General features: G+C 45.5%; 1 protein-coding gene across 5 annotated transcripts in view; it reads right to left on the bottom strand.

Annotated features, from left to right (window-relative positions):
• The window catches only part of KANK1 (KN motif and ankyrin repeat domains 1), a 165316-nt gene that overhangs the window by 23155 nt on the left and 127816 nt on the right, over positions 1-14345 (bottom strand). For all 5 annotated transcript variants that reach the window (XM_074994820.1, XM_074994819.1, XM_074994818.1 and 2 more), the window contains exon 3: positions 7829-10471. In XM_074994820.1, the coding sequence (XP_074850921.1) occupies positions 7829-10471 (2643 nt within the window). The remainder of the gene's footprint in view (positions 1-7828; positions 10472-14345) is intronic.

The raw sequence follows: 14345 nt of genomic DNA, 5'->3' as shown, positions 1-14345 counted from the left end.
TAACGATAGGATGGGCTAATACCATGGGCCCTTCCTCTGTATACCGAAAGGTTGATATAGCAGCGAGGTGGACCTTTAGCGAGGATAGAGAAAGCCCGCCTCTCTTGAGGTCCAATAAGTATTATAGTATTACAGGCATAGGAACGTCAAGGGGAGCTAACTGCTTGGCGGAACACCAGGCTGTGAATAGAGTCCATTTCTGCTTGTAAGTCCTCCTGGTGGAGGTCCTTCGGCTACATTCCAGGACTTGTTGTACTCCCTCCATACACGTGCTCTTTAAAGAGCTGAGCCATGGATTAGCCATGCTTGTGGGTGCAGACCCTAAGGGTGCGGGTGCACTATGGACCCCTGAGCCTGCATGAGTAAGTCCGGCGCCACCGGTAGAGGGAGCAGTGGGCGGTCCGACATGCGCAAAAGCAAGGGAAGCCATTGCTGTCGATCCCAAGCGGGACTATGAGTATCATGCGAGCTCTCCCCCTTCTGGCTTTGTGCAAGACCTTGTGGATAAGCGCTGCGGGGGAAACGCGTAAAGTAGGGAGCCCCTCCATGAAAACATGAATGCGTCCCCCAGGGACCCCCGCCCCACTCCTGCCCTGGAGTAGTACTGGGGACACTTTTTGTTGTACTGGGTGGCAAACAGATCGATCTGGGGAAACCCCCATGTACGAAAAATGCGCTGTAGCAGATCAGAGCGGATCTGCCATTCGTGCGTGATTGCGAAGCGCCTGCTCAGCTGATCTGCTTTCACAGTGTGAGCGCTTGGCAAGTACGAGGCCTTCAACGTTATGTTGTTGGCGATGCACCAATTCTACAATCGGACTGCTTCCGCACATAGGGCACGGGATTGTGCTCCTCCTTGTCGACTGATGTAAAACATAGTGGAGGTATTGTCGGTATTGAATCCCGACTACTTTGACATGTAGGTAATCTCGAAAATGTTTGCAGGCGTTGAACACTGCTCTGAGCTCCAGCATGGTTATGTGCAGTGTCTGTTCCACAGGGGACCATAGCCCTTGCGTTACCTTGTCGCCGATGTGCGCTCCCCATCCTATGTGGGAGGTGTCGGTTGTAAGAAAAAATAGAAATTTGTGGTTGGTGAAAAGGCACCCCCACTAGCAGATTCTCAGGGTTTTCCCACCACGCCAGGGATCTGCGCACCTCTGTTGTGGGCAACACCACCCTGTGGACAGTGTGGGATGCCAGTTTGTAAACGCTTGCCAGCCAATGCTGCAGGCTTCACATGTGCAACCTGGCATTCTGTACCACAAACGTCGCTGCCGCCATGTGGCCCAGCAGCTGTAAGCACGTTAAGACCGGCACCGTGGGGCTGTATGTGATGACTTGCACCAACGAACTGATGGCGCGGAAGCGGGCGTCGGGTAGGTACACCCTTGCTGTGATAGAGTTTATGCGTGCCCCTATGAACTCTGTATGTTGTGTGGGTTCGGACTTTGACTTGTGAGGTTGATGACTAGGCCCAGCGAAGAAAACGTGTCCGCTGTGATGCGTATCATGCGTGAGACCTTTGCCTTCGAGGCCCCTTTTAGCAGGCAGTCGCCCAGATATGGGAAAAATAAACACCCCGTCTGTGCAGGTAGGCTGACACCACTGCCAGGGTTTTGGTAAAGACTTTGGGGGCCGAGGAGAGGCCAAACGGAAGAACCCTGTGCTGGAAGCACTCCTGGCCGACCGTGAAGTGGAGGAAGCATCTGTGTGCCGGGTGGATTGTTATATGAAAGTAAGCATCTCGTAAGTCGAGTGCTGCAACCCAGTCTCCATCATCCAGTGCCGTGAGTATCAAGGCAACTGTGATCATCCGAAAACATTGCTTGCGCAAGTACAGGTTGAGGCCCCGAAGATCTAAGATGGGCCTCCAGTCTCCTGTTTTCTTCTCTGGTAGGAAGTAGCGTGAATAAAACCTTCCCCTGGAATTATTCCGGCACTCTTTCCACCTCCCCTATGAACATAAGGTGATTCACCTTCTGCTTGAGCCTCGCCTCGTGGCAGCGTCCCTGAGGTGAGGCCTGGTGGGAGGCTTCGTCGGTGGAAGCGACTGGAAGGGGATCGCGGAACCCGTGGCTATGATCTCCCAGCACCCATTTGTCTGTGGTGATCTTTTGCCATTGGGAGTGGAACGGTCCGAGGCGATGATGGAACATGAGATGAGAGTGGCATTGAGCGAGGGTATTGATAGTGCAGCCCCCGACATACCCGTCAAACTTGTTGCCTTTGGGCCTGACCCGAGGGCGTACGGCTTTGTTGAAAACGTCGCCTAGGAGTTCTGTACTGTTGCTGCTGTTGATAGTGCCCTTGGCCGTAGCCCCTTTGATATTGAGCACGCTGTGGTTGTAAGCATAGCGTCTTTGCTGAGGATAAAATTTTTCCCTCCTGTATGGGGGAGTATAAATGCCCAAGGTTCTAAGTGTAGCTCTCGAGTCCTTACTGGAGTGAGGGAACGAGTCGGTTGAGTCTGCAAACAACTTTTGTGTATCAAAGGGAAGGTCCACGATCTTTGCCTGTAGGTCCCTCGGGATACCCAATGTCTGGGGCCAGGATTCTCTACGCATGACCACTGCTGTAGCCGTTGAACGTGCCGCCGTGTCCACCATGTCCAGGGCAATCTGGACTCCCGTCCGCAATGCTGCATAGCCCTCTTGAATAATCGCCTTTAACACCGGCTTTTTGTCTTCCGGAAGTGAATCCATGAGGGAAGTAAGCCTGGAGTAATTATCAAAATTATGGTTTGCTAGGTGTGCCCATAATTTGCCACTCTCAATAGCAGGGTAGAGGAGGAACATACCTTCCTGCCAAACAGCTCTAGCTTCTTAGCATCTTTGTCCGATCCCCCCGATTTGTACTGAGAAGCCTTTGACCTCTGCTGGGACGACTCCACCACCAACGAATTTGGTTGTGGGTGACTGAAGAGGAACTCCACGCCCTTTGCCGGGACGAAGTACTTCTTATCCGCTCTCTTGTTCGTAGGCGGAACAGAGGCCGGAGTCTGCCATATAGTAATGGCTGACTCCAGAATGGCTTCGTCCAGCGGAATAGCAATTTTGGACGAAGCCGGGGGTCTCAAATTTTCCAGGAGTTTGTGATGTTTCTCCTGCACCCCCTGCTGTTTGAATGTCTTGCGTGAAAGCCACTCTTTTAAACAGCTCCTGAAACTGTTTAAGGTCATCCAGGGGAGAGACATCCCCGGGGGCCATGGCCTCATCTGGGGAGGATGAGGAGGAACCACTAGGGTAAACCTCCCTCAAACCCTCGGGCTCCTGTGGTCAATGATACACTTGCTCGCTGGAGGATTGTGAAGGAAAGTTTCGGGGTTCTAAAATTAACTCCCCTTGAGACAACTGTGTTTCCGTCCCTGATCGGGAGTGCCCACGGGGGTATTGAGCGGCCGGGGGGGACGTGCCCCTGGGTGTAGGCCTGTGGTGTCTGTGTCCAGCATGATAAGGATGACCATGCCGGCATGGGCAAGGGTCCGGGGATGGAGACCTAGACCACTCACGGGGTGTGTACCCCTGATGTCTGGGAGAGCGAGACCTCCGCGACGACACAGATAGAGGTTAAACTGGCTTGTGATAGTACTCCAGAGGATCCAATCCCAGAAATGGTGAAGGTGGCCCAAGCCATGGTGACATTGGTTGGAGGAACAGAGAAGGAGGTTCTGGATGGGCCGGTGGAGACACAGGCCTTTGGTGCGGCGTGTGTATCACAGGGGGAGGGCTTGGTGCTAACAGCAGCGCAGCCCTGTCCGGAGATGGACTGCAGTGCCAGGCTTTTGATTTTGTCTTGCCCCGCCCCTGCAGGGCCGGCACCGCCCGCTTCCATGCCGGGGATCTCAGCCCCGCTGTCAGCGCCGTGCTCGGCACCGTCAGCTGCGGTGCCGCGCAGGTATCCTCCTCCAGTGCCTGCAGGCTCCGTGCCTGGCGCCCCTGCACCATTGGTGCCGCAGGGGCCAGTGCTGCCTGTGGCAGTGCCGCCGGGTCCGGCGCTTGCCTCGCTGACGCTCTAGGCGCCGCGCGTGCCAGCTGTTGTATAACCAGAGGCTCAGCCTCTGCCACGTGTGCTGCCACTTGCCTGAGTATGGGGCTGGAGGCTGTGTGCGCCGCTTGTCCTGCTCGCTGCAAACGCCGGCAAGGATCGAGCCAGGGAGAGTTTCCTCCGTTTCTGCACCGAGGGGGTCAGAGAAAGCTGCCCTCCTCTTATGCAACCCAGAGGACCCTTCTGGGTGAGGCTTCTCCAGCAAGTCTGGCTGGAGAGCCTTATCAACAAGAGCATTTTACGCCTCATCGCTCTGTCCTTCCTGGCCCTGGCTGTGAGCTTAGCACAGTGAGAACACTTCTGGGTAGCCTGTGATTCCCCCAGGCATTGGATGCATTCGCTATACCCCACGGAGGCTGGCATAGCTTCATGGCATGACTCACGCTTTTTAAAACTGAAGAGGCCATTGCGGTGAGTCCTTTACTGTTAATAGGGTACTTAGCACTTAATCCGTGCCTTTCCACCCCAAATAGTGATCACCGGCCTGCAGGGCAGCGGGCAGCCTGAACGGCCTTCACGTCCACTCTTCTCTTCTCCGCTCCTCTCTCTCTTCTTTTTTTGCTGATATTCTCTTTGTCTTTGCTTTCTCTCTCTTTTTTTTTTTTTTAAATAACCAAAAACAACAAATGACACGTAGGAAAAAAACCCACTATTTAATCTGACTCTGGCCTTAGCCTGAGTAGATTCCGTCTGCAGCCGATGGCGGTTGAGAAGGAACTGGCGGGGACCAGATCGTGCATGTGGCCGGGGGCGTGCAGGGGGGCGGCGCGTGCTGGCGCATGCGCGATCCAGGAGAAACTGCTGGAAGATTTCCGATTTGCGGCACCAGGCGAGCCCAACACCTATTGTGGAGCACCCACGGGGACCACTCGAAGAAGAATTTATTTTAGGCCTCCCCACAAACTACTAGCCTTCCACACTCAACCAAGGACCTGAGAGTCAGGCTGAATTCTTTCTGCTCTGCATATTATCACCAATAATACAAATGCTACAACTCACATTAGGACTTATTGATGCACTACTATAATGGTCTTTAAATTGTTACAGGACTGCTTTTTTATTTAGCCTATAATGGGTTTATGTACGTGTAGTTGATTGGAACTAGGTGAACAATTCTACTGTTGATGTGCAAGAAAGAATACAACCCAGCTCACCTCTAAGCAGGGCTGGTTCTGGAAGGCGAAGAAGACAAATAACCACTAGTAGCTTTAGTCCCTTATAAGAGTAAATATGTACTTCAAAAAGTTATTAATTGCATCTCTCATGCCAGAGCACTGGAGAAACTTCCATGATTTCTTCATTACCTCATGAATACATGGGAACTATAGTTCAGCTTCACAAGACTGATGGTTTAAAAGCCTTTGGCCTGGAAGTATGTAATTGTGTTATTTTCAAACAGTTGTGCATGATGGACTTATATTGTTAACATATTAGGACAAATGCAGGCCAGACACAAGCAGATACCAGATTCAAGCACTCTTTCATGGGGCTGAATTTGGCTTAAGTTTAGACAATGATCTCCTGTCTATACATTTGATTCAATGTTGGCTCTTCTGTTTAAAAGGCTGCTTTCCATTATCAGACCAGTTAGTGCGACTGGCACACAGACACCAGTCGGCAGCACAAGTCCCTTGAAGTGAAAAGGTGGAACTTAATATAATTATTTTGAAAAGCAGGTGATCAGCTTACATAAGAAATATTTTCTTCATTAAAAAGGTGGGTGCGGGGGGAGGGCAGGTTAAAGCCATTCATTTTGCTAATGAATGTCAAATCCAAGTATCAGATGATACTGTGTATGGCAGAAAAGGTCCTTCCAAAGCTCTTTGTCCTCTGGCTTAGGAGCATTGACCTCTTAGGCTGAAGTTTTAATGTAGCTAAACTGAACAGGTATTTTCTTGGAAAATGGGAAGCCACACAGATTAGATATTTATAAATGTGCCTGTTACCATGGGAGCTGAACTCCAAGTAAGTTCAATGTTCTGACCATCATGTGACAGGGTGAAGTGAGGGGACTGACGGATTTACCAAACTTACTCTAATAGGCAGGACTGCTCAGCAAGTTCAGACACTGTATACAATTTATACACAGATTTTTGGCAGGAAGCATCATCTACAACACAAACAATTTGTTAAAAATCAACACATAACTAGATTGCAAGTTCTTGGATGTCCTCTTAGCTGAATTACATGACAGTTAAAATGATCAGACCTATTCATAACTCTAAACCTATGCAAAGACGTAGCATGTAATTCTGACCAGGAATAATGAATTGATTGATCATATTTACAGAGATTTACTCCCTGCTCTCAGAGGTAAAGATAATAGCATTATGAGTTCAAACAAAGTTATTCCTAAATATTTTTGGCAAGAATGTAAATATAAAGCTTGATAAAAATGCCTTTATTAGAAAATGATGCACCACTCCACTTGTGCCTAGATACTTTGTAGGCTCTTTGGACTAAATGTGTGACATCATGTATTGAAAGTGAGAGACAGAATGATAGATAAAAACATCAACCAACATTTTAACAAACTGTTAAAGTGACATTTTAATGCCTCAAGTATTCTTATTACAGTATCATTATCTTTATGAAGATAATAAGCTAAATAAAATATTATGTTGTATGGATATAGACAGGCTATACATTATTTTCTTTATCCCAACATAAAATTTGCCTATTGCTGTACTGTGGTAAATTAAAAGTTTTATTCCAGTGTATGTGTAACAGATGGTTCTTACATATGAGGCAAAATATAAGGTCTACTCAGCTGTCTTTATAAAGGTCCTTTGTGCAAAAGTTATTGTTGACTGGTGATCGCTTAACAGTCTCTAAGAAGCACATTGTTATGAAAGCAATAGTACATAGCGGGAGTTCATAGCCATAAGATGTTGGAAAAATATCTCATCAGGTTTTTGGAGCTGACAATATCCTTTAAAGTTGTGAGGAGAGAACAAATTAATTTTTTAAAAACCCCAAAGTTAATTACGCAGATTCTAAAATAAATGGGACACCAAGCAAAAGAAATATTTAAGCCTCCCCTGAGCACCACGAAACCCAAGTAGTAAATATTTACTCCTGCTTTGCAAACATGCTGCTGTAATTGAAGACTATTATGCTTACTGAAACACAGATGTTCTTGTTATTAAACATTCCTTTGTGGCCCACTGTTAAGAAGCACTAATAGAGCAATGAATGATATCGAACAGAGGTCTAACTAAGAGACAAGAAGATGAACAAAGAATGTGGAAGCAAAGCTACCAAGTTTGAGAAAGAGGCTGGAGATGGCTACTCTCCACTATCAGAATATTCAACATCTTATAAAATGAATATGACTTATGGGAAAGTCAAACATGCCTTGCCATTGCTGTTTTAAAAAAAAAAAGCTTCACACTGCCATCAAGGAGGACGGGGACCTACGTCAAACTGAATAGTCTGAAATCATAAAACTGGATAAATATCCCAGGTTAAATTCTGTCTTTACAAAGACACTGGATGTTTGCATATATCCATCTATTTAAGTATTTCCGTCAAGCTCTGCACTTTCACACTGGCAGTATTAGGATAGCCATGTTCTTCCTCACCTTCTCTTTACTGCTAACAAGTGATGATTTGGACAGGAGATGTTAAAGTGAACAGGTGTGCATGACCAATGCTTTCAGACATTGCATTCACTGAATGAGATTCCACACTTTCTTTTGCATAGGCTAGTGATATGTTTTCACATAACTAATTCACTGTATTCGTGATCACAACCAGAATGCACACACACAGAACGTACCTGTGGTAGCACTTCTGTCCATACACTGCTTCTGGATGTCCAAGTTCCGCAGCTCCTCAGTGCTGGCATATTTCATGACAGAGTTGATGGACGAAAGGGTGTTTATGAGCTGAGAGTTCAGAGACCCAATCTGGGAGTGAGGCTCTCCAAAGGCTTCTGCGAGTTCACTGTAGTTTTCAGCTAGCAGCGTCTGTTGCTCCTGCAGCAGCTTCTGCACTTGCTCAATGTAGTGATCCAATCCAGTCCTCATTTCAGATGAAGGGAGGGGGCTTTCAGCTAAAATGCCCACAGATTCATATACTGGCTCATCCCCAACACCAATGCTTCTTGTACTGACTGGCACCACAGATAATGGAGGGGGACCACATGCAATATTCCTCATTTTAAGACCAACTAGATAGTTCTCATGAATGTTTATCTGCCCTACTCCACAGTCCTTGGTCTTTATCACGGAAGGCTTTTCAAAGGGAGAGTCACTAGTAAGCAAGGTTCCCACTCCAACAGAACGTGTTTTAGCAGCTGTGTTTATATCCTTTACGCGACCATCTCCCACTGCCACAGTCCGCATCTCCACGTTCACAGTGTTAGTCTGTTTATCGTAAGTGCTCAAAATGGTATTTGTGCTGGACTCCATCAAAGAAGCCATTTCTGTATTGGTGAACTGGTTCACCATTGCCAATACTGTACTGGTTTGCTGAGTAGCTGTAAGAGGCACTGCCATAACTGCAGATTCTACTTTGCAAACAACCTCTGTGTTTGTGGTACGGGACACACACTCCTTCGGCGGACAAAGAGTCACATTCACTGAACAGTCTCCACAACCTATGGACTGTACTTCCTTGATTTCTGCTTCCGTCTTGCAGAGACTCAAATTATCCACAGACTCCTCTGTGTTGATGCCAGTTTCACAAACACTCATTTCTGTGCTCACATTCTTGTCACACATTTCAGTAGATTTCCCAGTGCATTGGTCACGTGTGTCTGCTCTCTCCTTCACAAGCCACTGATTCATTAGCAGTTCTGGACCCACTGCTGTACTCTGCAAATTAGGCCGGCAGGATATGCCAATATCTCTCATTTGTAGATGGTTTCCCACACAGGAGTCAGCAACATCCACATGACATCCTACCATTTGGTCTCTTGTTTGTACTACTGCTTCCACCATTCTGCTAAAAACCAGAGGTTGAGTCATCAGTGTTTTATCCACTTTCTTCCTAGATCCAGCTGCCTGCAGCTCTTGTTTTAATTTGGTCATTTCCCTGTCATGAGTAGTTTCTTTTAATTGAACCTCCAGCCTGTATATCTTCCCCTTTAGGGCCTCAATAGTCTGTTGCTGAAGCTCTATTTCTTTTTCTGCTTCTGTGGTAAGGCCAAGCATCACCTCTGTTACTCCCACCCCCGAATTTCTCATGTTATTCTCTGTCCCCACTGCTACCTCTGCACATGGCCGGGCAGATCTGTTATATATGACCACGTCATTCATATTTTCATCAGCACCCACTGCCACTGATCTGCTTTCTTTTATTGGACTTTCTCGATTCATCCGAAGATTGGATGGGATTTCATAGTTGCTGTCCTGGATTTTCCTCTCTAATGCTTGCATTTCAAAAGTCAACTGCCTAAACTCTTCTGTCCTCTGTGTGTTCTGCTCCACTTCTTCCTCACAGTCTATGTATAATTCACCTCCTCTTCTGGCCTGTGACAGATGTCCCCATTGCTCTGCATTTCCTGCACTATAAGATCGCTTTCGGAAGCTAAAAGTGTCATTTTGATTGGGTTTTCTTTGGCCTTTGAGTTCTGCCATCATCTGTCTTTTCTCTTCCTGTAATACTGAAATCTTGACCTGCAGTACAGGAATAGTCTTGACTTGTTCCTCAAGCTCCTTGAGGCGCTTGAGGGCAACTGCCATTTGTTCCCTGATTTGCTGCAGGTGCACAGGGCTCACATTGGTTACAGGGGTTGATATTCCAGAACTCAGTGGGCTATGACGGATGGAGCTGCCCACAGAGGAAGCAAGATAGGCATTATAGTCTCCATTACCCGGGTGCCCATTCTGAAGTTGTTGAGACATCTGATTGTGCCCACTAGATCCTACAAAGGAAGGAAGGGAACTGGCTGAGCCCAGGCCTCCAAAGCTGGAAAGCCTGGGCCTCCGGACATCCCTTGGAGTCACCTGCATAATAACCCTCTCCTGTTCCAGTCTTCTGCGGGTTTCCATGAGAGTTTTTGTTACATGAAAATTGTGCCCAGGAAGCTGTGGTGAAGGAGGGGGAAGCTGTCTGCAGTCAGGAATGGTTAAGAAGGCAGAAGAGGCATCAAAGGAAACAGGTGGCCCTGCAGTGACAGATGTTACCACTTGATTCCTTGCTGCAAAGGAGGGCTGCTTATTATCATCACTGTTTGATGAACAGAGGGATTCCGTTGAGGTCCACCCACTGTGCTGGCAGTTCTTGGTACCCGTAAAAACTGGTACTAGTTTCCTTTTCTTTTGGATGTTTAATTTCTTAATGGTGTTTCCCTTTTGTATATCATCCACATACTTGAGAAAATCCAAATCTAACTGGTAGCCATAAGGAGTTTCCACAAAATAGGGATCTTTCTGTTCTTTGTCATCTTCTCCACTCAGAACACCTTCCTGTTTTTCTGTAGGAACAAACAAAATCAACATAATTAAATTTTTTTAAAAAGCAACTTCTACCTAAAACTTTCAGCTGTAAAACAAAAGATAATTACGCTCTACTCCTAGCACAGACCAAAAAAGTTGGACGAGATATTACTTGTCTATCTTAATTTACCTTGAAAAAATTTCTCCCTCTCTCTCATGCACACACTGAGTTAATGCTGAAATCATAAGTAAACATACGTTGATATGTTCCGATAGCCTCAGATCACGAAGGCACCACAAAAAATCATTCGTGATGGTATGTAACGATACTTTCAGAAACTGCTGCAGTACTACCACATCACAGCAAACGTTCACGCTGGACTAGCAGGAGCCTATGTGAAAGGATTACATGAGTCTTTGTGCTGCAGTGAAACATCTGGAGACTCTGATTCCTTCCGGGGGAATTAAAAGGGTTACACACAAATCATATCCCCCTCCATCTACCAATGCAGCTAGACTGCAGGCAACAGTTTTCAAAAACGTTAAAATAATTTCCAAGAAGTTAAGGCTGAGTTCTCTCTTGCTTGGAGCACACTGATGTGTGTCTGTGAATCCATCTCTTTGATATTTCAATCCTGCATGAAGCCCGGACACTAAAAATATGCAGCGAGACCTGTTTCTAGTGCAGTCTAACATTCCACAGCCAAAAGAGAAACTGTCAGCTCAGATGTCAGGACAGCAGAGCTTCCTGCTGACAGTGGGCTCACATGTCAAAGCACTCTAAATAAAACTTCAGCCAGTCGACTGCTTCTGGAGACAGAATATTTAAATATGATGTTGCTGCATATCCTGCTCCTCCTCCTCCCCATCCACCATAAAAAAAAAAAAAAAGTCGTAACTCACTAGAGGAATTGGGCAAACTATAGAAGTTTTCCAGTTACCTGAATTAGCTACAGATCTCTGCTCTCAGACCTCACATTTTCCATCCAAATAAAACAAGGCCTCTGATTTTCCTCTTTGCCGTCCTAGCCTCTATAGGCTCTCTGTTCTCTAAAGCACCGCCTCTCAACTTTCTCATTCTTCACCCCTTAAGGGAAAAATTGTCCACATTAGTGTAAACTTAGCCAAGCAGAGCAGGTTCTCATAGGCTGAGCTTTCACCAATGAGCTCTGCTCTCCAGCAAAACTGAAAACTGCTGCCTTTTGGCACTTGGTAGGAACCCAGCCGTCACCATGCTCTATTGTCTAATAATAAGAGAAATGTTAGTCTTTTAAAGGTGCAGTGCCCGATACCCATTTCCTCCTCTGATCCCTCCCACAATCATGAATCACTGGGTAAGTCGTACTTACATTTCTTTTTTATTTGTATATATTTACTGCATTTTATTTCCTCCTTAAAAACAACTGTTAATTGTCTCTGGGCATACAAAGTTGATGTCACTTGGATCTACAAGTTACTACTGTATGTTTGCTACACTGGTCTTCCCTCCAGTATTCCAATGAAAGAGACGCAGACTATTGCAGGGAGCCACACTGCCTGAATGCAACTTGTAGCTCATTTTTAAATAAGACCTTTTAAATTGGTATCCCTTTTAAAGGGACCTACTCAATTAAAAAAATCCAAATCACCCTGAATCTACTATTGCTCGAAGTGACACCTAAGAATGCTGTAAAAAAGATTAAAGAAATCTCTAGAATTTTCATGATACTTGGTGAATTTGACCAAAGTGTATTTTTGGTCCTTTGGAAAACTTTATACAGTTTGGACTGGAGTTTCTCTGCCCTGTGCAAACAACCAGTTTCTCTATTTTAGCATCACTCCTCTTACCTTTTTCTCCCCCTTTCTGTCCTCCCCAGTAGCTCTCCCTGCAGCTTATCCTCTCCTCATTAAACCAAAGCAACCAATAAATAAGAATTGTGAAACTAACATTACCTTTGGTGCCATTACATTGATCACTCGACTTTCTCGTTAGACCCCTTCTGCCACCTTGGGTCTATCTTGTCTATTTAAATTGTACACTCTTCAACACAGTGGTACTGACTATTATTTATTTTTACTACTGTAGCTTTTAGGAGCCCTAGTTATGGAATGGGACTCTATTGTTCTATGCTCTGTACATAGAACAATAGAGTCCCATTCCATAACTAGGGCTCCTAAATGCTACAGTGATAAAAATAAATAATAGTCAGTACCACTGTTTTGTTGAGGAAAATACCACCTGTATCTTAATAGCATTTTTAATCAGTAGATTCAAAAGTTCTTCACAGCCTCAGGTAAGGAAGTGCTCTTATTCCCATTTTACAGATAGGAACTGTGGGACAGCCACTTGCCTGAAGTCACACAGCAAGTCTGTGGAGGAATAAGAAATTGAACCCTGAAACGATAACTAAGGTTGCAAAGTCAAAAATATGAAGTGGCAGGGTATAGGTTGCATATGCAGCCTTATTTCAGCCCCCCCAGGCTGTATACGTTAACCCCTCTGTTTTCAGGTTTAACAAATGTTTATACTACAGGTTGAACCTCTCTAATCTGTCATTCACTTGTCAGGCAACATCCATGGTCCAGAATGATTTTAGTTAACTGGATGACTACTTATCATGACTGTGGCCAAGTTTTCCATGATCCCACAAAGTTTGTTTACAGTGACCAATCGTAGCTCTCAGTGTTCTGTGCTGTTATTTAGCTCTAAATTTACCCCAAGTGTCTACTAAGAGCCCTGTATGCAGAAGTAGTGTTGGTTAGGCTGTTAGACCAGTGGTTCCCAACCTGGAGTCCACAAACCATTGGGGGTCTGTGAAGGTATTGCAGGGGGCTGTGGGGAAGGGGGAAAAAAGGTAAATAAAAATGATAATAGCAAATAAGTTTTAAACAAATTGCCAACTTAAAAATCAATATTATTTTTAAATTAAATATCTTCCAATACCATTACTAATTGCTATCCAAAAATTTAAAGAAGTGTACATAGGGGCTAGAATTAGCTTTGATGGAGGTCCACACACAGTTAGGGGAGTGATTATGGGGTCTGTGCTAGACAATACTGATCTCCTGTGGTTCCGCAAATTCTCTTGTTCGGCACCAGTCAGGTCCTGAGGGTGCTGGACTAGACAGGTTCAACCTGTATTCGTTTTTTTCTGGATGTTCATCATACTTTTGTAACATTCAAATGGGAGAAAGAGCAATTCTTTTTAATTGAACACAATTGCAATCTGAGGAGTCTTTTGTGCTGAGCTGGAGCTGAAACACACAGAGAAGATGCTTAAGCAGGATGAATAAATCTAGTAAAGATCATGGCTGTCTCATAATTAGTGCATAGAGGTGTAAGTAGAAAGGAAATGTTTAGACAGACATGATCAGGTTATTTTTATTTGGGATCTGGCATGGGACTTTCTAGGCTGGTTGATGTATTTTTCCCCTGTACTCTAACTTCCAAGCTGAATCCCAGGGAGGTTATTCTCTTGCTCTAATATTAATAATTTTTAGTTGCTTTGGTTACACCCAGTAACTAAGTATGCTTATTTACTTGTTTTGGTTTTTTCCCCATCTTGTAAGAATAAACTACTTTTTTAAGGCAATGATTTGATGCCTGTGTCCTAGAGGACTGTCTGTGTATATGCCCAGACCAAAAGGATCAGCTATCAGATTACAGCCCTTCATTTCCAAGCTATCTCCTAAGGAAAGGGTGAGGAGGCTTAGGGAGTTACCCCACTAGAATATAGCCAAGTGTGTCTTCCTGGGTTTTTAGGGGGGCTTTTCCACTTGGTGGTAGTGTCATACTCCCCACCCCCAGGGTCAGGGAACCTGTGACCTTGGAGAGCGTTTTTAAGTGGAGCCTATAAAAGCTGGGTATTTTTAAAGGTTTTTGTGGGCCCCCACTTTCTGTACACAGTGTGTCAGAGTGGAGAACAGCCCTGA

The sequence above is a fragment of the Carettochelys insculpta genome, chromosome 5 (genome assembly GCF_033958435.1).
Source record: "Carettochelys insculpta isolate YL-2023 chromosome 5, ASM3395843v1, whole genome shotgun sequence".
In the NCBI taxonomy this organism is placed as follows: domain Eukaryota; kingdom Metazoa; phylum Chordata; order Testudines; family Carettochelyidae; genus Carettochelys; species Carettochelys insculpta.
This window is presented reverse-complemented; position numbering and strand designations above follow the sequence as displayed.